The sequence below is a fragment of the Actinia tenebrosa genome, unplaced genomic scaffold, assembly GCF_029948245.1.
Source record: "Actinia tenebrosa isolate PJP-AT-01 unplaced genomic scaffold, QUT_ActTen_1.0 PGA_scaffold8__29_contigs__length_14323225, whole genome shotgun sequence".
NCBI classification, from domain to species: Eukaryota; Metazoa; Cnidaria; class Anthozoa; order Actiniaria; family Actiniidae; genus Actinia; species Actinia tenebrosa.
Window position 1 is genome coordinate 6,254,712 of NW_028292585.1, and position 27,399 is coordinate 6,282,110.

General features: G+C 36.9%; 4 protein-coding genes across 4 annotated transcripts; all 4 read left to right on the forward strand.

Moving 5' to 3' along the window:
- The first annotated feature begins 45 nt into the window (after positions 1-45).
- Positions 46-14,266, forward strand: LOC116297014 (polyribonucleotide nucleotidyltransferase 1, mitochondrial). The gene is made up of 27 exons (XM_089024021.1): positions 46-188; positions 283-343; positions 475-549; positions 1,043-1,148; positions 1,489-1,538; positions 2,111-2,174; positions 2,869-2,916; positions 3,290-3,400; positions 3,858-3,931; positions 4,658-4,819; positions 5,210-5,267; positions 5,367-5,463; positions 5,556-5,658; positions 5,735-5,805; positions 6,311-6,347; positions 8,099-8,165; positions 8,618-8,707; positions 9,115-9,168; positions 9,481-9,596; positions 10,010-10,081; positions 10,236-10,299; positions 10,743-10,826; positions 11,340-11,423; positions 11,897-12,015; positions 12,405-12,463; positions 12,585-12,663; positions 13,059-14,266. The coding sequence occupies exons 1-27, from the start codon at positions 46-48 to the stop codon at positions 13,275-13,277; spliced, it is 2,367 nt and encodes a 788-aa protein (XP_088880147.1). The 3' UTR covers positions 13,278-14,266.
- Positions 14,267-14,626: 360 nt separating this feature from the next.
- Positions 14,627-16,577, forward strand: LOC116297044 (uncharacterized). The gene is made up of 2 exons (XM_031705181.2): positions 14,627-14,778; positions 15,737-16,577. The coding sequence occupies exons 1-2, from the start codon at positions 14,731-14,733 to the stop codon at positions 16,415-16,417; spliced, it is 729 nt and encodes a 242-aa protein (XP_031561041.1). The 5' UTR covers positions 14,627-14,730; the 3' UTR covers positions 16,418-16,577.
- A 625-nt stretch (positions 16,578-17,202) lies between these two features.
- On the forward strand, positions 17,203-26,811 carry LOC116297042 (RNA-binding protein 34). The gene is made up of 11 exons (XM_031705177.2): positions 17,203-17,386; positions 17,792-17,879; positions 18,403-18,515; positions 19,459-19,518; positions 23,560-23,603; positions 24,101-24,184; positions 24,575-24,632; positions 25,072-25,117; positions 25,577-25,695; positions 26,253-26,349; positions 26,577-26,811. Exons 1-11 carry the CDS (start codon positions 17,219-17,221, stop codon positions 26,789-26,791), a joined length of 1,092 nt encoding a protein of 363 aa, XP_031561037.2. The 5' UTR covers positions 17,203-17,218; the 3' UTR covers positions 26,792-26,811.
- On the forward strand, positions 20,854-23,603 carry LOC116297043 (uncharacterized). The gene has a single exon (XM_031705178.2). The coding sequence runs from the start codon at positions 21,001-21,003 to the stop codon at positions 21,778-21,780; it is 780 nt and encodes a 259-aa protein (XP_031561038.2). The 5' UTR covers positions 20,854-21,000; the 3' UTR covers positions 21,781-23,603.
- Positions 26,812-27,399: the final 588 nt, after the last annotated feature.

Genomic DNA, 27,399 nt, shown 5'->3' on the forward strand with positions numbered 1-27,399 from the left:
TCACAACACAGGAGCCCCATAACTACCAAGTTCATGTAAAACAAAATGGCGGCCTACAAGGTGCTTCACGATGCGTTAAGATTGAATCATCATTTTTTTACAGCCTTTAGGACTACAGACAAAATTACCTCATTATATCGTAGGATAAGTACTAAAGAAATCTCTGTAGAAGTAGAAGTAGGTGGAAGGTATGTTTTTTAAGTGGTTTTGTTAGTCTATAAATATCACGTCATGTTCTTGTGTTACTCTGCTGAACTTTTTTGTACACGATATTTTCTTTAGGCCTCTGCGTTTTTCTACTGGAAAACTAGCTTTCATTGCAGATGGTTCAACCGTTGCTCAGGTATGATATTAGTACATCTGTGAAAAAAATATTTAGCGAGCCATACAGCTCATATTTTATAATGGAGTTACATAAGACCTGTCACATTTTTCTAATTTGGGCTTCCTGTGTCACGTTAATGTATTGTGCAGTACGGGGATACCTCAGTTTTGGTCACAGCTTCAAGCTCCAAGACACCTACAGAAAATGCCTTCCTACCTCTTGTGGTGAGTAAAATTTTTTTTGAGGAGGGGGGGCTGCTTTCTGATCCCCAAAATATTACAATGATTTTTCTGACGTGGGTGTCTGCTTCCAAGTATACGCCTGGCATGGCTAGCTTTCTCCACTATGAGTCCTACAGGTTGCATTGTGGCATTGATTCCTGCTATATGTGAATACAGTTTGTCTGATGATTGTTCTTCAGGTTCTCTGGTTTCCTTTCTCATCAAAATCAAACATAGTGGCAGTGAATGTTGAGTGTGTCATCTAGATGTCTTTGTTGTGTGCATGCAACATCATCTTTGGTATACCCATGCTTCTTCATGTCCTAAAGAATGTGAGGATGGCAAGGATGATGGCCCTCGCACACACATACACAAAAGAAAAAAACAGTCCTTGATGCTTTACGATGCTAAGGTCCCCATTATTATGAGGGGGAAGAGAGATTGGCATAAACATTATATTTACCAGTCATGTAAATTTATCATTTCTCATTTCTAGGTTGATTACAGAGAAAAAGCTTCTGCAGCATGTCTTATTCCTGCCAATTTTCTCCGAAGAGAATTAGGTCCCAATGATAGGGAAATTCTTGTGTCCAGATGCATAGGTAAACTGAAGGAATAGAAAACGTGTGCAAGTGCTGTGTGCAGTTATGAAGAACACAGGGGTTGGCAGAACGCAATAGTAGTGTTTGAAGAAGCAACGCGTAGCAGAGTGTTTCTCGAGTGTTCTGCCAATCCCCAAGTGCTTTATAACTGCAACCTCCCTGGGGGTTTGGGAAAAGGATTGAAGTAATAGGGTTCAAGATGCACTCTCCAGGGTAAAATCCTAGTTACTCAAAACCATGGTACATGGTCTCAAGACAGAAATAATTGGAAGCTCAAGGTATTCAAGGATTTATTTGAGGTAACAGAAACTTACTGTAAATATTTTGTTTTTCAACATAGATCGATCACTGAGGTCTTTGTTCATGAAAGGTTACTTTTATGACACACAGGTAAGGACATCATTATGTTCCCAATGAATCATTTATTTTGCATGCAGGGCTTGAAATAATTGCTGTTCAGTCCCCGATTATGATCACTAGTTTAAGCTACTAGGTTATATCTTGTGTCTGGCTGAAAGTTGCTGGTGAGAATGACTGACAATGCAAAGATTAGTGCGGGCAAGTTTTAATTCTGGCCAGACATTGTTTGCTGACCAGCTATTATTTTAAATCTGTGTGTTGCAGTTGTGAGCTAGCTGCTAATTAATATCATCATTAAAAAACTTTATAAGCATCAAATAAATGTGGTTTGCAGATTTCTCTGAAGGGGGGAGCTTGGAATCACTTTTGGAATTCTTTGGAATTCTTCTTTCTTGGAATCTTTCCAATTCCTTTATAGTAAGTTGGCATCACATTCAGATGAATACCCTGTCCAGATATAACACAGGCTATAATTCCTTTACTTAAGCAAAAACATGCTCCATCATGAATGTTCCCCAAACAACTTATGTGTCCTGTTAATCTTTCTTATCAATCTACTAGGAATGGTATTAAAATGTATATTATTATAATCATTATTCCAGATTATGTCGAACCTTTTAGCAACTGATAGACTTAATGATCCTGACATAGCAGCAATAAATGGAGGTAATTATATCAAGGACTAATTTACTTATAAGTGTCAATCATTATATTCACATGTAAGATTTGACAAAAATAAATAAACTTTCTCAAAATCTTGTCTTTCTTTGGTCAAATCCGTCTTTCTAAGACATGCCCCGCACTTAACTTGATCCAGTAACTTAGCAAGTGTGACTCGCCAAAAATCGACTTCTTGATTATAGGGCCACAGGTTTGCTAGCCACTCCATGGCTTTTAACTGCTTCCCTTAGCTTGTAAGACAAGGATGATTGGTCTAAAAATAAGACTGATTTATTTTAAGACAGTTTTTGATCTGTGTACATAAAGTTTATATTGAAAATGTATATGCAATATGTAGTATGAAATGTAATATTTTGAAATGAAATGATATGAAATGTAATGAAATGTAATGTAATGTAATGTATTGTAATGTAACGAATGAAATATATATTATTGTAGTTCTTGATAAGTTTAATCAATTTAAACTAATATGTTTAATAAATTTGATTTAAGCTTCAAATATAAACCTACTTTTCAGTTTTATCCAAATTTCTTTTCTTATGATCAATATATTGTAAAGCGTTGTTAAAGCCATGCGATATTGATGCTATATAAAATACTCTTTATTATTATTATTATTATTTGTTATGAGTATAATTTATTTAATTTATCAATTAAAAACAATATTCTCTTCTTATAGCATCAGCGTCGTTAGCTATATCAGATATACCATGGAGAGGACCAGTTGGTAAGCTGTCTGCTAATGCCTGGTTTTTGCTATAATAGATAATTAAAATTCTGATTTTTGTGCTTCCATTACCCCTGTTTTGAAAATGAAATGAGGTCTATTGTGCTTGCATTAATGCTTGTGTTTGTGTCTTAATAGTCCTCACAGCTGTAGCTCTGTTTAACTTGGGTGTAATGTCTTCCCATTTCAGGGCATGTGTCCTTCTCTTGACAATAAGATTCATCTGTCTTCTTATGCATAACTGTTGAGCAAAGAAATGAATTTTCTCAAAGGAATTACATGAAGTCTATAGAGCATAATAGATAATTCTATTACATTTTGTATAGATATTGTATTTCAAATACCAAAAAAGATCTTTTGTTACTAATCTTAGGTGCTGTTAGAATAGGAGATATTGATGGAGAGCTTGTTGTGAACCCATTGCCACAGGATATGGACAAGAGTCAACTCAATCTTGTGGTAACAAGCAGTGAACACAAAATTAGTAAGTCTCACTATATTCTGCGAACTCTGTAGTTGCGAGCTGCATAGTGAAATCTGCTTTTTCACTGCCGTCAGTTAAAAATAATCAGTTGGTATCTTTAATGTTCTTGAATGGCGACAGTGAAAACGCCATTTCACAACAAGCCATTGGAATGTCTGAGTTTGCAGAATATGGAAAACTGCAATAAGGAAATAAAAAAATCCAGATTCCCTCAATTGGTGAAAGCTTTGGGAATCAAGGGTAGGGTAGCAATAGTACACTTGCTTCTCCCCTCTAGGTTCTTGGATTCCTGGACTTGGCATCACATGCTAGCCGAGTTTGTTAGGTCTCTCTCTTGATTCGTGGGTTTTCTATGGGCTCTCTGGCTTTCCTCCCTCTCCTCAAAACCTAACAAGCTAAATTCCAATCCAATTCAACTAGAGTCTTGTATTTCTTGTTCATTTATTCCTTGCTATAGTCATGATAGAGGGATCAGCAATGGAGATAGATGATGCTAGATTCTGTGAAGCTGTTAAACTGGCACATCAGGAGGTGAGATGGAACTCTTTCGAGTGAAAGAAAAATAGTATAAGTATTAGACCTTGTCAGTAGGGTGTTGGTATGGTGTCAGTAGGGTGTTGATAGAGTGTCAGTAGGATGTTGGTAGGTTGTCAGTAGGGTGTTGGTAGGGTGTCAGTAGGGTGCCTGCTAGGGTGTCAGTAGGATGTTGGTAGAGTGTTAGAATGGTGTTGGTAGAGTGTCAGTAGGATGTTGCTAGGTTGTCAGTAGGGTGTTGCTAGGTTGTCAGTAGGATGTTGGTAGGGTGTTGGTAGGTTGTCAGTAGGGTGTTGGTAGATTGTCAGTAGGGTGTTGGTAGGTTGTCAGTAGGGTGTTGTTAGGTTGTCAGTAGGGTGTTGTTAGGTTGTCAGTAGGGTGTTGTTAGGTTGTCAGTAGGGTGTTGTTAGGTTGTCAGTAGGGTGTTGGTAGGTTGTCAGTAGGGTGTTGGTAGGTTGTCAGTAGGGTGTTGGTAGGGTGTCAGTAGGGTGCTGTTAGGTTGTCAGTAGGGTGTTGTTAGGTTGTTAGTAGGGTGTTGGTAGGTTGTCAGTTAGGGTGTCAGTAGGGTGTTGGTAAGGTGTTAGTAGAGTGTCAGTAGGGTGTTGGTAGGTTGTCAGTAGGGTGTTGGTAGGTTATCAGTAGCTCTTTCTCATCCAAATAGATGAGCAGACGTCCATGGAAGTGGATTATTGACTTACTTTATTTCATTTCTATTTGATCTAGTCTCAACCAATTATTAGTGCAATCAAAGAATTACAGTCATATGCTGGGAAAGAAAAAAGAGAATTCAATCCATTTGTTCCACAAGAAGAACTCAATAAAGCCATAGACAAATATGCTGCAGAAAGACTAGATGAAATATTTTCAAACTTCAGTTTCACAAAGGTGGGGTGAATTGGTAAATTATGATAGAGTACATTCTTGTCACAATGTTGGATAATGATGATGATGATGATGATTTTGTAACATCATTTGTTTTACCACAATTGTAAATTTTCTCGCGCGCTGATTGGTTAAAAAACGTCGTAAATAAGAGGCCATACCAACAAATGGCGTCATGCAAGATTTCGTGCAGTCTATTTCCTAGAGTTTTGTGAGTTTTGTAGTAAAAAACAAATTTACGATGGTTTAGCGTGGTACGTCCTCTTATTTACCACGACATTGACCAACTTTTGACGTCATATCGTGGTAAATAAGAGGACATACCACGCTAAACCATCGTAAATTTGTTAATTTTGTCAATGCCTCTTGCAACTTGATACCTTTCTGTTTTAGATGCAAAGAGATGAACAAATTTTCAAGTTACGAGATGAGTGTATTGAAAAATTCCAAGGTAACCAAAAACATTTTTTCTTTGACTTGTTGATGTTTCTCTGAATGCTGTTGTAAGTGAACACGGTTCATATCCTGTATATTCCTTTCATGTTTTTAGAAGAATTACCTGAAACCAGCAAGTTATTAATAGAGCAAGCATTTTATAATATTAGTAGAGCGGTATTAAAAAAGAATATTATGGACAAAGCTCAAAGGTATGTATTGTATTTTTTTAAAATTTTTTTGATACTTTAATGTTATTAGTGTCATTCATGTGTCTTTCACGTGTTTATGCCTTTTCATACAGGTGTGATGGCAGAAGTTTCAACCAACTGAGAGACATCAAATGTGAATTAAACTTATTTGATACCCTACATGGTTCTTGTTTGTTTGATAGAGGAGAAACACAGGTATGGGTTTTTAGCTGGGATGGTAATCTGTATACATAATTGAAAGGATGACACACCTTTTCTTCTTGTTTATAAGGTGTTCTGCACAGTAACCTTTGGATCTGTTGGTGCGGCAGCTAAAACGGACAATGTCTCAGTTGCTTTAGGGTAAGGATAATATTATCAGGGGGTAGATATCAGTAAGAATACACATCTTTCCTGTAAACAGCTCTTAAAAAAGGTTGGTGTTGTGGTAATGCACTCACTCTTATGGGCTCTGAGCTCTCAGGTTCAATTGCTGGACTTGGTATCACATGTGAGTAGAGTTTTTCAGTTCTCTCCCTTGATTGGAGCTTTCCCTGTGGATTCTTCTTCTTTTTTTTTTAGATCTATAGTTAGCAGTAACTTTGACCAGCTCAGAGGTCATTTCAGAGTATCGATCTGTGAGTTAGCCATGTTCTGACTTAGATCAGCACAGAGGTTGTTTCAGGGTTGAATCTGTAAGTTAGCCATGCCTTGACTTAGATCAGCCCAGAGGTTGTTTCAGGGTTCAATCTGTGAGTTAGCCATGCCCTGACTTAGATCAGCCCAGAGGTTGTTTCAGGGTTCAAAAACATTGGGTTGAAAAGTAAGAACACTGTACTTTGTATTTATGATTTTATCTCTTTTTTAGAGGTGACAAGGAAAAGCCATTTATGTTACATTATGATGTAAGTACTGTACTGTACTAGTTCATCGTTGCTCAGATTACTTCCATTTTCACAATTCCATGACCCAGACAAATAAATCAGGATGCTTTGCGGCCAACCCGATTATTGGAATCAGAAATCAGGAATTGTACAAGTGTTATTTTAGATTCCTGTTTCAGAAATCAGAAAACTTACTTTTCGGCACTGCCTAGGTATATTGCATAGGCGAAAATACAAGTTTGAAGGAGAGAATCTAGGATTTTGGATTTCCGTTTCCCGAATCAGAAATCGCATTTCTGTTTTCTAAATCACGAATCAGAAATCACAATCTCACTGACATACGACAAAACACCACGTGTAGGGGAGGGGTGACCACTCGAAAATGCTCTTACTTCCGGTATCATTCACCTGCGCTCTATCACCCCACCCCTAGTCCAATAGTTGTAGCTGTTGTTGATCTTCCGCTTAGACAAACATTGAACGATCTGCCGCTATCCATAAGGAACACTCCATCCACTAAATCTTTTAAAGGAAAACTTAAGACATTCCTATTTGACGCATAAATAATTATATTAATATTTAATTAAAAATTATATTTTGATAGCTTATTATTATTATTATTATTATTATTATTATTATTGCAGTGTATATATATATATATTTATTCATTTAATCACTATTTATTGATTTATTCTATATTGTAAGAGAATTGAGATATTATGTAATGCGCTAGAATAAAATTATTATTATTATCAAATTATTGAACCGTGATCCCCTGGGTAGTATATTACTGTAAAATTGTGCCAAACTGATAAATTCAAACTTAGCTAAAAAGATCTCAGTTGTTCTGTCAGTGATTACGAAAAAAAATGAGCTTAATAGATTCCCTCAATGTCCAAGACGAAATAAGAAAGATTCTCGATGCTGGAGGATTCTTACGGGACGTGGAAAGGTATTTTAAAGAGAATTATCCTAACAAAAAGTATAACTTTTTCACGTGGTTGGTAATCTTAACGGAAGTTCAACAACAGCTACAACTATTGGACTAGGGGTGGGGTGATAGAGCGCAGATAATGATACCGGAAGTAAGAGCATTTTCGAGTGGTCACCCCTCCCCTACACGTGGTGTTTTGTCGTATGTCAGCAAGATTGTTATTTCTGATTCGTGATTCAGAAAACAGAAATGCGATTTCTGATTCGGGAAACGGAAATCCAAAATCCTAGATTCTCTCCTTCAAACTTGTATTTTCGCCTATGCAATATACCTAGACAGTGCCGAAAAGTAAGTTTTCTAATTTCTGAAACAGGAATCTAAAATAACTCTTGTACAATTCCTGATTTCTGATTCCAATAATCAGGTTGGCCGCAAAGCTTCCTGATTAAATAGCTATATTTAGACGTCGAACTGCTGGAAATAGGCCCCTTTACCTTGGGCATAAAGTTTTCCCCATTCAGACCATGTGTCACTCGCCTGAGAATAACATTCTTTATTGGAGTTGTATCTATGCTCATTTGTTTTCTCATACACAACCGTTAACCGACGTGTGGTCTGGAATGTTAAAACATTAAACCAAAGGTAAAGAGATCTATTTCCAGCAGTTCAAAGGAAGCAAAAAAACATAACATCTTTCTCCAAGTTGGTTGCATAAAAGTTTAGGAAAATGTGTGTGCTGATACTGTTGTCGAAAACCTCTTGATTCTTAAAATGCTTGTAATAATTGTTTAGGTATTAATAATAAATTGTTGATATTATCTGAAATATTATTTTGCAGTTTCCACCATTTGCAACCAATGAGATAAAAAGACCAGGCAGAGCTGGTCGCAGGGAAATTGGTCATGGTAAGTAAAATCAAGGGTAGTGTGGTGGTGGTATACTCACCTTGGACCTCTGGGGTCTCAGGTTTGATTCCTGGACTCAGAGTCACATACATTAGGGAAATCAAGGGTAGTGTAGTGGTAGTATACTCACCTTGGACCTCTGGGGTCTCAGGTTTGATTCCTAGACTCAGCATTACTTGTGAGCAGAGTTTGTTAGGTCTCTTCTTTAATTCAAAGGTTTGTCTCTGGGTTCTCCAGTTTTCTTCCCTGTGCAAGACCTAACATGCTAAATTCCAATTTGATCTTTGAGTTAGCTGTGCCTTGACTTAAATCAGCCCATAGGTTGTTTCAGGGCATCAATAAAATTTGAAGGTTTGAATTTTTGGCAATTCGTAGCGGGGGTTTTGAGAAATCTCTTAAGTGGTTTCGATAAAAATATCAGTGTTATCATTCGATGTTTTTTCATTCTAAAGGCTCAATTGGAGAGAGAGCATTAATTCCTGTACTTCCAAAAGAAATGCCTTTTACTCTAAGGCTAACATCGCAAGTACTTGCTTCTAATGGTAAGCTTTTCCATTTTCTTTATTAAGCCACAGGCACACGGTGCAATATTAAGCAGAATATTGCAGGTAATGTTGCTGACGTAGGATTGTTCTCTGCTTCAGCAACATTGCGTGTAACAATTGCTTCATGTGACATAGCTCACAACATTGATTGCCTGCAGCATTGTGCATTGAGCGTACAGTGCTTCTCAATATCTTACATTAAATGGTTGTCACAACCAAGTAGGTTTTGGTGGACGTCAATCAAGGTGTTTCCATGACAACCCATAATCACTTGCCCTAGTAAACTTTGTCTTTTCCAACATTGTCATGGAAACACTTTGATTGGCATACACCAAAACCATTTTTTCGCGATGGAAAGTTATACAATTTTGCTGTAGTCTGAGATCTCTGTGTTTGTTCTTTAGGTTCTTCATCAATGGCTTCGGTTTGTGCTGGTAGTTTAGCCATGATGGATGCAGGTTAGTAAGCAGTCAATAATAGTGCATGTAGAGCTCAGAATCACAGAAGTTGCTGTCCATTACTGTAGTTTTTGATATTCTGTGAACTCGGTAGTTACAGTCTGCACACTGACATTTGGTTATCACTGCCGTCAATCAAAAATAATCAGTCAGTACCTCTTATACTCTTGACTGGCGGCAGTAGATAAACAATTTCACAGCACAGTTGAAATGTCTGAGTTCACTGAATATCGAAAACCACAGTAAGGTATCATGGGAAAAGTTTGACCAGAATCTTTTTTTTTTTTTTTTAATCCATGCAATATTTTGTAGGTATACCAATAGAAAAGCATGTAGCTGGTACAGCATGTGGACTGGTAACTAGTGATGATGCAAATGATGCTACAAAACCTGACGTTGAAGAATATCAGATGTTGACAGATATACTGGTATGTACGATATACAGCAGTAGCAACAACGACAACGAAAACAGCAACAACAGCAGCAGCAACAACAACAGCAGCAACGACAGCAGCAACAGCAGCAGCAACAACAGCAGCAGCAACGACAGCAGCAGCAACGACAGCAGCAGCAACAACAGCAACAGCAACGACAGCAGCAACAGCAGCAGCAGCAGCAATGACAGCAGTAGCAACGACAGTAGCAGCAACGACAGCAGCAAATTACGACAGTAGCAGCAGCAACGACAGCAGCAGCAACGACAGCTACAACGAGTTAACCATCAAGAGGATGATGAACAATGATAGATGACTAAACATGACTGGTTTTGAAATTCCACCAATCCCTACAAACCTCTATCTCTGTGAGTTATTAACCAACCTTCCTGAATATCTCTTAACAGGGAATAGAGGATTACCTTGGTGATATGGATTTTAAAATAGCAGGAACACGACAAGGAATAACATCTTTACAAGTAAGAAAAAAATAGAAAAATCTTCCTTCAAATTGCAATAGAAAATTAAATCTGTGGGGACGTGTATCCTTCATACACACTCCTTACTACATTCGAATATTCTAACCTCTAGTTTTTCTTATGTGTCATATAAATAACACGTCGTTTTCTTAAGGCAGATTTCAAAGTCCCTGGACTTCCAATGCATATAATAGAAGAAGCTGTTAAACGAGGCTCAGGTTGGTTCTGTATATTTTTGGTGTATGAGGCGACGTTACGCTATAAAATGCATGCCCCTTGCATCTTGTCAAGCTGCACGATATATTACTTGGTCTTGTTACAGCCTTGCCGCAAACGTTGCGAGAAGTAGAATCAAGTTCTACTTTTTTAACGATGGTGGCAACAATTTCGAGACTGGCTAGTGTAGCACCCCTCCTGCAACGTATCTCTCAACGCGTGATTTTTATTGCTTCAGTCTACTATTTGCCACGGTCGAATCTGTGGTACAATTTGCATGAAACTTTGCCAGGAGTAACATACCTTGTCGATGCAACTGAACTACAACGCACTTTTTGTATCCGGCAAAAAAATTGCGAGACAAGTTTCAACGAACGTTGCATACTGTTACACCACCTTATTGGCCCCACAAATTGTTTCTCAACATAACTTTGTTGTTTTGTAGAGGATCGAATCAAAGTATTAGATATCATGGATAATGTAATAAACGAAGCAAGACCGACAAGGAAAGAAAACTGTCCAACATCAGGTAAACCGACCATTGCAAGTATAGTAAACCCAATAAAAAGCGGCCACCTATGAAGAGGCTAACCTCTATAATACGGCCAACCTCTATAATGAGGCAAACCTCTATAATGAGGCAAACCTCTATAATGCGGCCAACCTATATAAAGCGGCCACCTATGACGTTGTAGTATTTTTGAATAATTAAGTATTAATGGTCTAAGTAATGTTTAATAAACGAGGAGTGTTTTATCGGGTATAAAACACGAGGCGCAGCCGAGTGGTTTTAGACCCGATAAACCACGATCTGCGAGATTATTGAACGGCTTAGAAAACTTATGATGTTTGTTCTCATTGTGTACCGATTTTTTTACGAAATGAACCAAGTTTGATAGAGAAAATCCAAGTTAAAGTTTATGCAAATGAAGACGAATCTTTATCAGATATAAAATCACCTTCATGGTCATGATTTCTATTGTGTTTTCTTCATGAATTATTAATGAGTTTTCTAATAGATAATAATGTATTTTTGTTGAAGGTATAATTACTGTTCCTGCTGCGAAGAGAGGTAAACTTATAGGTCTTGGTGGGATGGTGATAAAAGGATTGGAACAAGAGCTAGGTATGAAAATAGAATGGTTATCATCATTATCATTACCATCATCATCATCACCATCATCATCAACACCACGATCACCATCATCATCAACAACATCATCATCACCACCACCATCATCTCCATCATCATTACCATCATCTCCATCATCATTACCGTCATCTCCATCATCATTACCGTCACTCTCCATCATCATTACCATCATCATCAACAACAACGATATCATCATCATTATCTTTATCACCACCACCCTCATCATCATCATCATTATCATCACCACCACCATCATCATCACCACCACCATCATCATCACCACCACCATCATCATCACCACCACCATCATCATCACCACCACCATCATCATCACCACCACCATCATCACCAGCATTATTATCATCACCGTCACCATCATCAACAACATTATCATCACCAACATCATCTATATGACAGATTCTATATGCTTTCCATGTTCTTAACAGGAATCACCCTCACACAAGTAAACGAAGAAGAATATGCTTTATTCGCACCCAATAAAGTTACATACGATGAAACAATCAAAAGAATCGATGAACTCTTAGTGGAAAAGAGCATCTTCGAGGTTAGTTATTCGTCCTATATTATGCTAAAGAAATAAAAAATACCAGCGACGACGAAAAAAAGAGAAAGAAGAGGAAAGGGATGGGAAAGAATGGGGAACTAAGCAAGGAAGGAGTAAGATTGAGAAGTGATGCAAAAGATACAGATAGAAAAGGGATGGATTGGTTTTGGAAAGAGAGAAAAGTCGTTTCACTTTATTTTTATTAATTTATAATTCTCCTTAATTCTATTTCCTCCCATCCACTTTCTTCCCTTCCCACTCCATCCCATCTTAAATCATACTTTGTTTTCCATAGGTTTTCTATCGTAGTTTTTTCTTCTTTTCTTTGCCTTCCTTCTTTCGCAACCGCAGCATATTTTCTCATTTTACTCGTTTTTCTTTCTTCTAAGGACTTGTCCTCACGTTTAGAAGTGGGAGCGATTTATCAAGGTAGAATTGTAGAAATAAGGTAAGATAGATATTCCTTGATCATCCATTCATCAGGACATCTCTCACCTCTGAGGTCTCGGCTCAATTTCTGGGCCCGGCGTCGCATGTGACTGACCAGTTAAATATGTCTCGCCTTACAGGGCATACGGTGTGATGGTGGAGGTATTCCCAGATTGTCCAACCGTGCTACTTCACTCAAAAGAGCTTGATCATCAACAGGTATGTGAAATAGATAAAACAAATACGAAAAGTGAACTAAAAACAGCAAAAATCTGCAATAAACTTGAGGAGAGGGAGAGAGTCCTTGTGAAACGCCTTTTGCGACACAAGTCAAAGGTGCAGGAGTCAAGCGAGTAAATATTTTTTGCCAAGAAAAGTTTTGTTCAAGTCTTACCCAAAAAAATCTCTGAGTTGATCAGTCACTGCATGACTAACTGCAAGATCAAATTCGGAAGTTAGCCTGTTGAGTTTCACGGAGCGAGGAAAACCGGAGAAAAAGCCTCAAATCAAAGAAAAGACCCAACACATTCTACTCACATGTGATGAGGAGACCAGTCAATGGAACCCGAACCGAAACGTCATTATCTTTACGTCGTTTTCTTTTTTCTTTCCAGGTTCATCCAGAAAGACTTGGTTTCAAGAAAGGTGATTCATTAACCTTCAAATACCTCGGAATTGACAAAATTGGACGAGTTTTAGCATCAAGAAAAGCAGTTCTTCCACCTTCTGCTAAACCTTCTCGACACCCAAGAAACAGAACTCGTAGCTTTAGGAAGGATAAAACAGAGCATGGGGACAATATTCTGAACTATCTTGACAGAAATGATCGATGATATATCTATTGATGTGTTAGTGGTGTGAGGACTCTTAAGCTACGGATGTAAATATCATTCTCGTATGTATCAATGTTAAGACCTTAGCCTGAGGGTGATAAGAGAACTGACCCAGGCACGCCCCACCCCGCCCACCAGTCGAAAGCTTAACATTGATAGATGCATTTATGATAAAGCAGTTTTAGATTATTTTATATGCTATGTGTCAATCAATCCTTAAAGAAAATCTAACAGGAAGGGCCGATAAGATCATTTGTTGGAGTTGTATTCATATTCATCTGTCTTCTCATGCACAACCGTTAAACAAAGAAAAGATACTCTAGGGATTGACACGTGATTTGAAATGGAAAAACTTTCGCCCAAGTTAAAAAAGTCAAAGTTCATCAACCATTAATTTCTGGTACACCTGCATTTATTCGTGTTGGAAAAGGTTAGCCTACCAGAGACAACGAAAAAATTACTTCACTCGTACAATAAGCCTTTTCATAGTTTAAGAATCGATTCGACTGCGCATGCGATTTTATCCCGAATTTCTCACCTTCTTTTGTTTAATTAAGAACAAAAGAAGGTTTAGACAAAAGAAGGTGAGAAATTCGGGATAAAATCGCATGCGCAGTCGAATCGATTCTTAAACTATGAAAAGGCTTATTGGTTTGATCACTCAGACTGCTCTTTATATAAAGGTTCAAACGCTAGGGCGAGGGTTTGCATTGAATTTCAATTAAGAGCCGAGCAAGTGCGTTGTAACTGGTTTAAAAAACAACCAAGCCCTATTGTTAATGTTTGATGGAAGATTTGAATTTCGATAGAAAACCTGTCTTGGGGTTGAATTCAGCCCCGCTCTCCCCTGTTAGTATCAATGTTGAATTCAAAACCCAGGACAGGTTTTCAATCGAAATTCAAACCTTCCATCAAACATTAACAATAGGGCGTGGTTGGTTTTTAAACCTAAGACCATATACATTTCAAATAAACTTGAGACCCCCCTAGCTGTAAAATGAATTATTTACTTTGAGCTACTCCTCCTATCTTTGCATCATTCTTACTTCATGCCTCCCCCCGTTTGGTTTTTCAGCCTCCCCGGCGTCCTGATATTAATTATCTCTTATCTAAAACTGCGCCACAGCTGATAAAGTTGTGTAATTCAACGTTGCCAGCTGTGGCGCAGTTTTTCAAAACCATTGTATTCTTGGGGTGCATGCATAATATCTGACAAAACCGCCACAGATTTTGGTTGATTTTGACAAAATATTTGATTTTGGCTTTTGTGATGTCATCCAACATGGCAGCCACTTCTTTCGTCCATTTATTCTCATGGAAAGGGATGCACGCCATCAATTGTATTCGGTATTGTAAAACTGCGTCACTGTTCAAATAAAGTTGATACGAGTTATGTTTAGAAATCACATAAGGCTTGAGAGATTCAATTGCAGCTGATGTCCCGTTCGCAACAATGATCTACGTTTCACTGCTACTAGTGCTGATTTTCTTGGTAACTTGGGTAAGTTTTTCCAGTTCTATAGACAGTCAAATGACTAGGGATGCTTTCTTAAATGAAAATTTAGTCTCTCTTATCACGCACAAATTAGGTATCTTGATGTTTTTTGCTGTTGTTATAGTTTGTGCTTTTGAGTGCCTATTTAAGGAATATAGGAATCTTGGTTTATTAGTCCCGTTTGACCTAGCTACTTGCTCAATTAGCTCTAATATTTCTAAGTGGCGTGTGTTCTTTTCCTGCAATTATCTACTCTCATATTTATGTAATTTTTTCTAACTATCAGAGTACTCCGTCAATAAAGATGTCTTTTTTTACAAATGAAGTCCATCGTGAGTTGAAATTCATCCACGAGCCGTGATTTGATTCTTTTCTTGTTTGAAAGTAGCGTTGACTAACATTGAAAACGAGGCATTTTCGGGCACTACGTGAAAACAAAAGCTTGATTGATGAACATTTTGAAAGTGCCTATCACCCTTCTGACAATATTCTCAGTGTTGATTCTACATGGGGTAAGAAGTGGAATAACCCGAAAATATTTCATAGTTTGAGTGCGGCTTCTTGAAATGCATAAAGATTTTTCCATTTCATATGCTGATGCTGTGATGTATGAGGAGGCATTTATGGTTATTTGTTGTTCCTTGTAATTCGAAACACCGGCTTCTATGGGAAAACTAACTTGCAATAATTTCTATAAGAGCAATGGGGAAAACAATGACGTAATTCAAATATAATTTATCTGTGCCAGTAATGTTTTGTATACTAAATGATGACTCTTCATACGTCACAACATTAGCATATGGCATGGAAAAACCTTTAAAACTTCAAGAAGCTGCACTTAAACTATGCAATTTTTTAGTGCTATTCAACATCTTACCCCATGTAGAATAAATACTGTGAATATTGTCGAAGGGAGATAGGCACTTTAAAGTTCGTTTGGAATTGATCTTTGCTTTGTTTTTAGGGCAAAAGCTGTCCAGTTATCAAGCCCAGTCAGAACGTCTTCCATAGGTCTTGCCTAGACTACCTGAACACCGGTGCGACCGAATCTGGAGTGTACAGAATCTATAATGACGCTGGCAACAGCTTTCCTGTCTACTGTGATATGAAGACCGAGCCAGGAAATGCATGGACTCTTGTCGAGTCTTGGAACCACAAGGATCGCGTATTAAGTCAGTTCAGGTCCTCTGTTTTTAGCACAAACGCTCCCGTCAATGAGAACGCACCAAACTTCAACCTGTACCGCCAGACGTTGTCTCGTATGCAGTCCATCAAGAGTCACTCTACACACTGGAGAGCCACGTGTAGTTACCCTACACACGGTGTAGACTACAGGGACTACGTCAGGGGAAACTTCAGTGACTTCGACATCATGACCTTTCTTGGTAATGGAGTGTGCAAGAAAGTGGAGTACATCAACATCCGTGGACATATCGGCATCCACACGACTGCTCTCTGGTGGCAAGTACTGAACACATACAGCTTGACCACTGACAGCAGTTCTAGTGGCTGTGGATTCGTACCAGCTGCAGGATCAGTTTCAAGCGAAGATAACTTTGGTTATTACGGTGTCACCAATCCCAACTTCCGCTGTACCGCTAACGACAACGCGACAACCCAGTGGTGGTTCGGTGGTCATCTTTGAACAAGAACGACTTCATGATCGGCAATGTCCAGAACTCGGAACGTGACATAAATATCAATCCTAGGACTGATCTAGTTGGTTTAGTATCTTAGTTGTTGGTAGATCAGAGATGATGTAAATGGTTAGAGAAAGTACAATAAAACTAATTGCGCAAAAGATATACCTTAAAGTCAACAAAAATGAACTCACTTAGTTTAGTTAAGTAAACGTCCCATGTTTTGAAACAATAGCAAGACAACATTCATACCATGAATGAATCTAGGATTGTTTTTTGAGTCTGGATTCACAATATTAAGAAGAAGCACCTTTTTAGAACTTTGCAATCCTCTTAACATTATAAAAGAACCAACCAATTCCCGGCCCGAACGGGTACCCTGTTTGTTGTTGAATAAGAAAAAATGTTCCTTAATATTTAATATTGAAAGCTTTGCGACTAGTCTTATTTAGTGTGAAACCCCTTCTAGCTTCCTTTAGTCCCCGTTCTGCGCCACCTCTGTATTTTGCGGTGGTAGTTTTTTGTAAGTCGCCCTTAGGTGCGGTCCTGCAAAGGAGGCTATCCGATTTTTTATTAAATGAACCCCCTTAAATTTTACCGCCGTCAACCCCCCTCCCCACCTCAGCCCCCCCCCCCCCCCCCCATCCCCCCAATCCTCTCCGATAAAAAGTGGACGGTTTTTAACCGCGAGAACAATACTAGTGTCATATAAAGAGGGGGCAACGAGAGGCAAGATTGGATAGCTTGGGCTACCTGTGGTCAGTGACGTAGTCGCTACCAGGCCCTTTCCCTCAGTTCAGAACAAAATGGCGTCTTCTGGTGGTGTGATAGAGTCATTCGCTGTGGGACAAATTTCGGAGGTTTTATCCAAAAGTCACAAAAGAAAACAAGATTGTGACACCAATAGTGGTCTAAAGAACCTTTTTAGCTCAAGTTCTGCTGTTCAACCGGTTTTTGTTCCTGTTTTAGAGAAGGTAAAACATGGCTGTGTTTTGGTGTTTATCTGAATGCATTAGTTTAGTTTTTGCTCGAGTTTTTCCTAAGAAAACGTATTTATCATATAGATATTTGCCGCTTACTCTAGATTTAGTATTGTAAAATTATTATGTATGGAAATAGAAGCATGTGTCATTACATTGACGAGTATTGGCACAGATGGGAACCCTGTGTTAAAGAGCAAGTTTACCACCACCCCCACCCCCTTAAATTTCAAATTTGTGTCACATCACGTTAAACTTTTTCAGAATCCTTACAACACACGGCCATGAGTTTGTGTGTGAGGGGTGGGGGTAGGGATTCTTGAGGGATAGGAGGTCGTTTGGTGTATTTTTGATAAAAGTTATTGTATTTTATCATGTAACTTTATTATTTTGAAATAGAAAAAGAAAAGAAAAGCAAACAAGGAGCAAGTTACAGAAGAGGAACCAAAAAGTAAAAAGAAGAGAACAAACAGTAAAACATCAGCAGGTAAATATACAAGGCAATAATTCACTGGATATATTCTGGAAATAGAGTAGATTTTGTATAACTGTGAAATTATATTGCGCCACGGCACCAACACATTATAGAGTTGAACCAATCACATGAATTCAGATTATTGCTCATCCAATCAAAATAATTGGACTCAGAGCCAATATTGTTGTCACTGTACTGTATGTACAATTCACACTGATGTATCAATTGCATTATATTAGCATCTAAAATTGCCAAAGACTTATTAGGTACTTAGGCCAAACAAAAGAATAAGTGCATTTCCCGCGCATGAGAGAATAATTGGGGTCGGTAGGTCAATTTTTTTTACTGATATAACAGTGGAAATGAGCTTACTGGGAACCCTGTGGTGCATTTGGGAATGAAAAAATATTAGGGTTGGCAAAATCGGCAAGAAAATTAGGGTCGGTCTTGCAACGGGAAACACACTTATTTTTTTGTTTGGCCTTATATAGAATAATGAAGTAATTTATATTAATTGCACTCTTCAAATTTGAAGCTCAAGAACCTGAAAATAAAGATGAATCACATGCAAAGAAAAAGAGAGAAGATCCAGAAAGAGAAGAAAGAACTGTATTTGTAGGGAATATTCCAGTAACACTTACTAAAAAGGTGAGGTTATTTTATTGTTTATTTTTTAAGATTTCCTATAGCTCAACAATATCGCTGTCATTCATCATCATCACTATCATCGTTATCACCATCATTGCCATCACCATAACCATTATTATCATCATCCCCACCATCATTATCATCACCATCACCACAGCCATTATCGATCATCGCCATCACCATCACCATTATCATCATCATCCCACCACCATCATCATCACCATCATCATAACCATTATCAATCATCACCATCATCACCATCATCACCATCACCACCATCATCATCACCATTATCATCATCATCCCACCATCATTATCATCACCATCACCACAGCCATTATCAATCATCGCCATCACCATTATCATCATCATCCCCACCACCATCATCATCACCATCATCATAACCATTATCAATCATCACCATCACCACCATCATCATCACCACCATCATCACAACCATTATCAATCATCATCATCCCCACCATCATCATCATCACCATTATCACAACCATTATCGATCATCACCACCATCACCATCACCACCATCACTGGTCATCATTGCCATTACCATATACTGGTTTCCAATTTGGTGCACTATCACTCAAACTCACTACCACTACATTAAGTCTATGGATGCAACTTTCAAATCACATGTAAAAAAACATGGGAGAAAAAAAAAAAGAAAAACTGGAGAAAAGCATGCATGGCACAGGAGAAAACAACACATCAAACAAACTCAGTTCACATATGATCCAGCCTGAGTTGAGGCTCAAATTCATGCACAGAGGTGAGAGGCTATCAGTAAACCACTACGCCACCAATGCTACCTGTAAAATAAATAATAATAATAATAATCACCACCACTATTATAAATTTCATTACCATCATAATTATCTTTTTTTTTTTGCTTTTACTCCATATTTTCCTTTTGTGGTATTCATAGGCTTTAAGAAAATTTTTTGATAAATATGGTGCAATAGAGAGTGTACGATTCCGATCAGCGGTGAGTATTTATATAGTTATTTCTTCATATTTCTTTCATTTTTACATTCACATTTGTATAGTTTACATTTACAAAAAGTATTAAAGAAATTAACTATGGACTACTGATTTTATAAAATGTGCAGTATTGAACAAGGTAAATGATCTTTTTAGTCATTAACCTTTAACTTAAGAATATTGTGGCCAGGCAAATATATCCAATTCGATCTTTGAGTTAGCTGTGCCCTCACTTCAATAAACCCAGAGGTTGTTTTAGGATTCAATTTGTGAGTTATCCGTGCCCTGACTTAGATTCCAAAGGTTATTTCAGGGGTCGATCTGTGAGTTATCCGTGCCCTGACTTAGATCAGCCCTGAGGTTGTTTCAGGGTTCAATCTGTGAGTTAGCCATGCCCTGACTTAGATCAGCCCAGAGGTTGTTTCAGGGTTCAATCTGTGAGTTAGCCATACTCTGACTTAGATCAGCAGATAGGTTGTTTCAGGGTTCACTCTGTGAGTTAGCCATGCCCTGACTTAGATCAGCCCTGAGGTTGTTTCAGGGTTAAATCTGTGAGTTATCCATGCCCTGACTTTGATCAGCCCAGAGGTTGTTCCAGGGTTCGATCTGTAAGTTAGCCATGCCCTGACTTACATCAGCCCAGAGGTTGTTTCAGGGTTCAATCTGTGAGTTAGCCATGCCCTGACTTAGATCAGCCCAGAGGTTGTTTCAAGGGTTTTAAAATATAAAGCAAAATAAATATTACTTAACTTATTCACAATATTAGGCAAATTTTATGGGTGTTTTTCTTGCATTTATTTAAATTGTTTTCCCCAACATGATATAAAGTAAGTACCTTCCAGTTTGTCATCTCTTGAGAAAAATATCTTATGATAGAAAAAAAAATATCTTCATGATAATTTTGAATTATATTTTGGACATATTGTCTAAATAATAATATCCCTCAAAGAATTCAAAGAAATTAAAAATTTTGTGTATTCATTCTTTATGATACCGAAATATTAATTTAAGGTTAGGTCCACTTACGATGAATGGAACCAAAATAATTTGTTCTTTATGCTAATTTTGTTGCCTGAAATTTAATCTTTAAAATTTTGGCATAATTTAAATATGGCAATAATTCTAATTTTTGCTTGAATAAATACATAAAATAATTGCATTATTACAAAATAATAAAAGCTTTTTATGAATTTCCGTGACCATTTTTTATATTTATTTGTGTCAACAAAGAACTTCACATTTTGGCACATTCTGGGAAATATTTTTATTAATTGGAACATGGAACATCTGTCACATATAATGAATGATTAATAAGTACTATTTGTTTTGGATACAAAAATTGTTTTTTCTTATGTACTTAAGATACACATACTCTGCTAAAGAACGTTTTAGTTATCACAAACTTAGTGCCTTGAGTTAAAAAGACACAGTCTCCAAAATTTGGAAGGTTTAAGGATGGAACTCAGACTTTAGTTGTCATAGAAATATGGAAAACCAAAACAGAGAGCAAACAGAAAAGTTTATAATTGAGAAGATCATTTATAAAGCAAGTTTGGATAATTTGTTGTCTTTAGATCTCAGTGGGATGAATTTGACAGCAATTCCTTCAAATTTACTTAGCTTACAACAACTTGAACATCTTTATTTTGAAGGAAATTTAATCCAACATTTACCTCAGGAATTCTTCATTAAACTTGGCAATCTTTTATGGCTTGATTTGAGAAATAATAAGCTGGAAGACATTCCTGTGTGTATAGGACAACACAAGAAACTACGCACATTTCTGCTTGGTGGTAATGATATCCACCATCTTCCTGCAGAACTTGGGCAAATTCAAAGCCTAAGTGGACTTAATCTGTTTGGTAATCCCCTGATTGATCCCCCTTTAGATGTGGTTCACAAGGGAGTGTTTCAAATAAAGGCTTATCTTCTAAAGAAGCTTGGGGTCGAAGAAGTAGAACTGTCCACAAGTAGTTCAGATTCTGACACAGAAAGCTTAATTGAGGAGAAAATGGACACTAACAAGGTTGAGAAAAAAGGCAAAGAATGCAAGAAAAGTGCATGGCAGAAAGAAATAAATGTTCATACATCCTACACTAGGTCAAATACCGGCAGTTTTAACTCTGTACAGCTTTCTAACGATGACTCCACGTTACGCAGCATAATTCCAGATCATGGACCAAGCTGGTTCATTCACAGACCTTGGACAACTGGGGTGTATTTCACAGGATCTTGCTTAAAAAGCAAAGCATATCATTCTGCTTGAGAAAATTAAATGAATGTGATTCAACAGTCACTGCAAGACTCATATTTCTTCTTTTTTTTTTTCTTGCATAGAACTGATAAAATTTTAGGAACATTTGGAGTTTGCAGTTTTGGTTGATTTTTTTTATACGGTTTTGTAGACAATTACATTTAAATTGAATGCAGACTTTCTTTGGTTTCATCCAAAATGCAAGTCTGCAGTCAGGGATGTGTTTTTACTTTGGTTTCATTCAAGTCTGCGGTCAGGGATTTTACAGGTGGTGTAATCCAATTATCTACGGGTATTTCAGTTTCCAGGTTTTTTCCTAGTTTTTGGTAAATTTCTGTAAAATCTTGAAACTGTCAATGTGATTTGTAGTCTTAGTCAATTTTTGACATAATAAGTGTGGTTTTTGCCTAATTTTTAGATGTTTTCAGTACACTCCAAGGTCCCCCTCTTGATAAGTTTCACTAGCCATATGGTTTTGCTGAAATGGTTTACAGAAAATGACAAATATATGTTACGAAAAAAGTTACTTCCAAACTTGTTAATAGTCAATATGGCTTTTAAATGAGCCAAAATAAAAAAGAATTGGTGCCAAAGAATCACTAGAATTTGACTGGTTGACTATCCCCAAGTTTGAGCCTGCATTAGGAAGAGAAACTGGAGGATTTTTAATTTGCTGTCAAAGATGATTTATAATTGTAATTTAACATAACATTTAATTTTTGGTGCTGTGGTTATCTTAAAAGTAGATAATGATCTGCTATAATTTTAGTTTGTGGAAATGTATTTATCAGGTTTTATAGCTTACACTGCTCACAAGTGCCCAGAACTATGTTTGAACACTGTTATGGCATTTGAGAGCATGCATGGTGTTTTAATTTATGCCCATCAAACTGCTTTATACTTTACTTTAATCCTAATATTTTATTTTACTCACATACACTGTAATTTCCTTGTATTTTATTTGATCATTTTCATGTTACAAAATACTCTATTTATTATAAATTAATAAAGTATTATTATTATTATTAACCTCATTTTCCTCTGTTCTTGTATTATTTGTGCACCCCTCCCAGTGACGGGCATGCCAAACAGGGCTTAATTAAAATAATGGCTGATCATTGGCCGGTCATGATCGCAGGCAAAATTAGTTTTAGTTTAGTTATACCTTATTTCTACAGTAGCTAAACGTTACTGGTCAAAAATGACCAGCAAGGCAAAGATTTGACTGGACAAGTTCCAGTTTTTGCCAGACATTGCCTGATGTCTGGTTGTTATTTTAAGCCCCAAAACTAACCCCAAACTAACCCCAAACTAACTCCAGAGTGGACTACACGCGGATAGATGGACTACACTAGTTCTAGTGTAGCCTGTTAAAGAGTAAATGCCAATACATGTGCATTACCGTGACAAACATCTGGGCTGTACTGTAACCCCAAACTAACATTTTATTTTGTAGAATACCATAGAATTCAGGTATTTCAAAAATGGTATCAAAGCATTTGTATTGCATTTAAGATGTTTTGTTGGCCTATAACTGCAAAACCTTTAAGAGCGATCAAACCCCGAAACAACCTCTAGCTAATAATACAAGTTAGAACACACCTAACTCAAGGTTTTGAAAGGGAGAAAATCTGGGGAACCCAGATAAAACCCTCTAACCAAAGGAGAAACTTACAAATTGCGCGGTCCAGGGGTTGAACTTCAAAAACCCCAGATGCGAGAGGCAAGAGTACTCCAACCAACATATTGAATTGAATCTAATAATTGCTTTTTCTTTTATTGCTCACACAGGCTTTAGCTAAACCTAACCTTTCAAAAACTGTGGGAATGAAAAAGTAAGAATAAGTTGTTGAAAAAGTAGTTCATCAGAACAAAAAACATACCTTCCTTGTCCAAATAAAAAAAGTGAGAGAAATATTTTAGCAATGGAAAAAAATTATGTTGTGGTGAACAGAAATATAAATGAACATTGCATGTTTATGGTCAGTGACTAAGAAAAAAGAAGAGTGTGGGTGGGTGGGGGGTACCAGTGGGGAGTGGGGAGGGGACGTGTGGGTGAGGAGGGGAGGGGAGGGGGTTATACTTGCCAGCCATTTTCCTCCAGTCAGCCCAAAACCTTCAGCCCCATCTCTCAGTGTCTGATAGTTCAGGTTAATTTAATGATAATAAAATTAAGGTGTTTTTATTGCTTGGAAAATTATTAAAGATGTTTAATTGTGTATCATTGAATCCTGCCTGGAGATGGGTATTTTTTTTCCAAGAAAAAAATTGCTTGATGAAACGCAATTCAGGTCTTTAATTTAAAAAATGTCATACTCTTTTTTTTCCCTAGGAAAGAATATCACAAAGATAGACATACTTTGAATGGATATGTTGTATTTGAAAAAAGAACTAATGCTGTTGCGGCTCTTGAAAGGTGCATGAATATATAAAAGTTATATCAATATACTTAATCGATTACTATTCCTATGGTCATCATCATCACCATGCATTGTCATTCACAGCATTGCTATTCTAAACATGTGAAGTTACCATCATCACTGACATCAATAAACAACCATTTGTATCACTATAATTATCATCATTATGATCATCATCATCACCTTTTCAAAGAACACTAGCATCATCACTATCATGATCATCATTATCACCATCATCATCACCATTATGATCATCATCAACACTACTATCATCGTAAGCAGTAGGGGTAATATTAATCATGACCCCATTCTCTATATCATGTATTTTGCAGAATAATCTTATCTCATATTTTTTTATTAATCTCTTCATTCATTTTTTTCTTCAGCAATGGTGAAGAGATTGAAGGAGTCCACATAAGAGTTGATTTGGCAAAAAATGATAAGGTGATTGTTTAGACAATGGTGGCTTAACCACACTAGGGGTGGGAAGAGGGATCATTCAAGACGTCAAGGGAGGGGATGTGGAGCCACCATTCCATTCATCATTCATTTCGGTGTGTTGCCTGTTCTTAAATCATCTTAGTGACTGGTTATTCTGAGGGGAAGCGTAGGTTATGTCAATCAAAAAAAAGACACAGTCCTAGCTGTGTGACCCCCCTCCCCACACACACACACGCACCCCCACCCCTCCCCTCCAAATCCTGATTTCCTCTGACCTTGACCAAACACCCTAGTTGAACCACCCCTCCCTTACCTCCCCCACAAGATATCTCTTTATCAAATTGAGGGAGCTTCATGGAATCAACATGGTTATTGCCAAATCAGTTTGATAGCTACTCTATTTAAAACAAATTGACAAGTATTGTAATTGAATGTTTTCCAGGACCATGATCATTCTAGATCAGTATTTGTTGGTAATTTACCTTTTGGTAAGTAAATTTATGATATACTCCTGTTGTGATGTTGTATATGTAATGGTGAACGGTGTTGTTTTGCTTGCTTGTACATTAGGTGCCTTCAACATACATACCTCTGATAATGACTAGCAGTTACTAGTTGGGATTATTTTGGCATGTTCAAATATAACAAAAAATGTTTACAACTGCACTGATATTGGACATTGGTCCTTCAGCAGAGTAAAAAAGATATATATATATATATATAGTTCCATTTTTCATTCCATCATGTGTATGAAGTGCATGTTCAAGTTCAAGTTTATTCAAGTTTATTCAAATAAAGTAAATGTGCATTGCAAATATACACCACTTACCTGCAAATAGTAAAACTAGTGTATTTCACTTTGGCGTGCACTTTTATCTATTTAAATGGTTGCCTTTATTTTGCTACTGTTTTGTTGAGTCAATCTAAATCTTGTGATTTATATCCAGGCATTGAGGAAGAGCAAATAAGACAAGTGTTCAAAAAATGTGGTGATATTGAGTCTGTAAGGTTAATAAGAGACAATAAAACAGGAATTGGCAAAGGCTTTGGATTTGTACTATTTAAGGTAAGGTATCAAGAGTATTTTATTTATTTCCAATGCCAGTAATACATGTACATGCCTGTATTTCTCTTTAGACTATGTGCTTGATAAGATAGAGAAATTTTGTCATATCAAAATAATGTTAAGGTTGATGATGCTAGTTATGATGGTAACCATAACAACTACAATAGTTTCCTAGAATATAATACAGAATAGAGTAAATTTCCTATGTCTGTGAAACAGCACTGTACACGGCACTGTCCTAGTTCGTATTTGATTACATCTAACAAACCAATCACAGCATGCGAGACAATTGCTCAACCAACCATAATACTTAGACACAGGGCTATTCCTTATGTATTTTACTCATATAAAGTCTTTTCTAAGCAAAAATGTTATGCCCTCTAAGGCTCAGGTCAAACATCGAACTTCCCATTAGCTGAACCTAATAATTGAAACAGTTAATAACAAGGCAGTCTTCTTTGATGTCATTAGATTCAGTTCATGTAAAGTTTAAAGCTTAACTTTAGTCTTACTTATTGAAATAATTTTGGCTAATCATCTTTTATCTTCTCTTCTAGGAAAAGGATTCAGTAGGTTTTGCTCTCAAGTTAAAGTTGCCCGAATTTAATGGAAGATCAATAAGAGTATTTCCATCATCTGAAAACCCCAAAAAGGGTTCGTTAATTTTTTTTTGTTTATCCTCCAATGACTTATCTATTGCTCAGGATTCTGTTGTGTTTTGTCCATCTTGGGCTTTACTTGAAATTACTGCAAAAAGTTATGTACATTCAGACGTAGATCCAGAGGGGTGAATGGGGTGGTTCATCCTTCAATCTTCTTTTTTCTCCATTCTTTCATCCCATTTATTTAACTAACTATCCTTCGTTCCCATTTTTCCTCAGGTCATTTCTCAAAGGTCAAAAAAGGCAAGCCGCCGACACACTCATTTAGTGGTGCTCAAGCTAAGAAAAACCTAAAACTGAACATACCTAAACATACAAAAAGAAAAGAAAAATTAAGAAACAAAACAGGGGCTAAGAAATCTAAAGCTCGTAGCACTAAACGATCCACTGCTTACAAACAAGCACAAGTGAATGAAAGAAAACAAAAGAAATAAAAGTTACATTAAAATATTTATTTTATTTTCATCATTTCTGTCTAATTTCTTTGGTAATTGATTTTTGTGATGTTCATTATTGCTTTTTTTGGCACTCAATAAAAGAAATAGAGGATATTACATGGGCACACGGAGATACGAAATTTATCTTCAAGTGTTGAAAAGATCTCTCACGAGTGAGCACAGCGAACGAGTGAGAGATTTTCAACATGAGAAGATAAATTTCATATCTTCAAGTGCCCATGTAATATTCTGTTTATTATATATTTATCCATAAAATCAACTTAATAAGCTTTTTATCATTATAAAAAGTTTTTATTCATAAACTAATAGCTTAATTACACATGGTAACAATTTTTTCACATGTGAAAATAACATGTTATTTTCACATGTGAAAATGTCAGTTTTTCGAAAAGGGGGAATATAGGTATTTTATAGATAATTATATGATAAATCAAGAGATAATATAGAGATAAACTCCCTTGAATAACTGGATAAAGTGAGCTGCATAAACATTGTGAAATCCAAATCAGCAGAAGCTACTGTCTGTAATAACCAAGTAGATAACCAAGTTTATTTAACAAAAAAAATGGTTATACTCAAGCTAA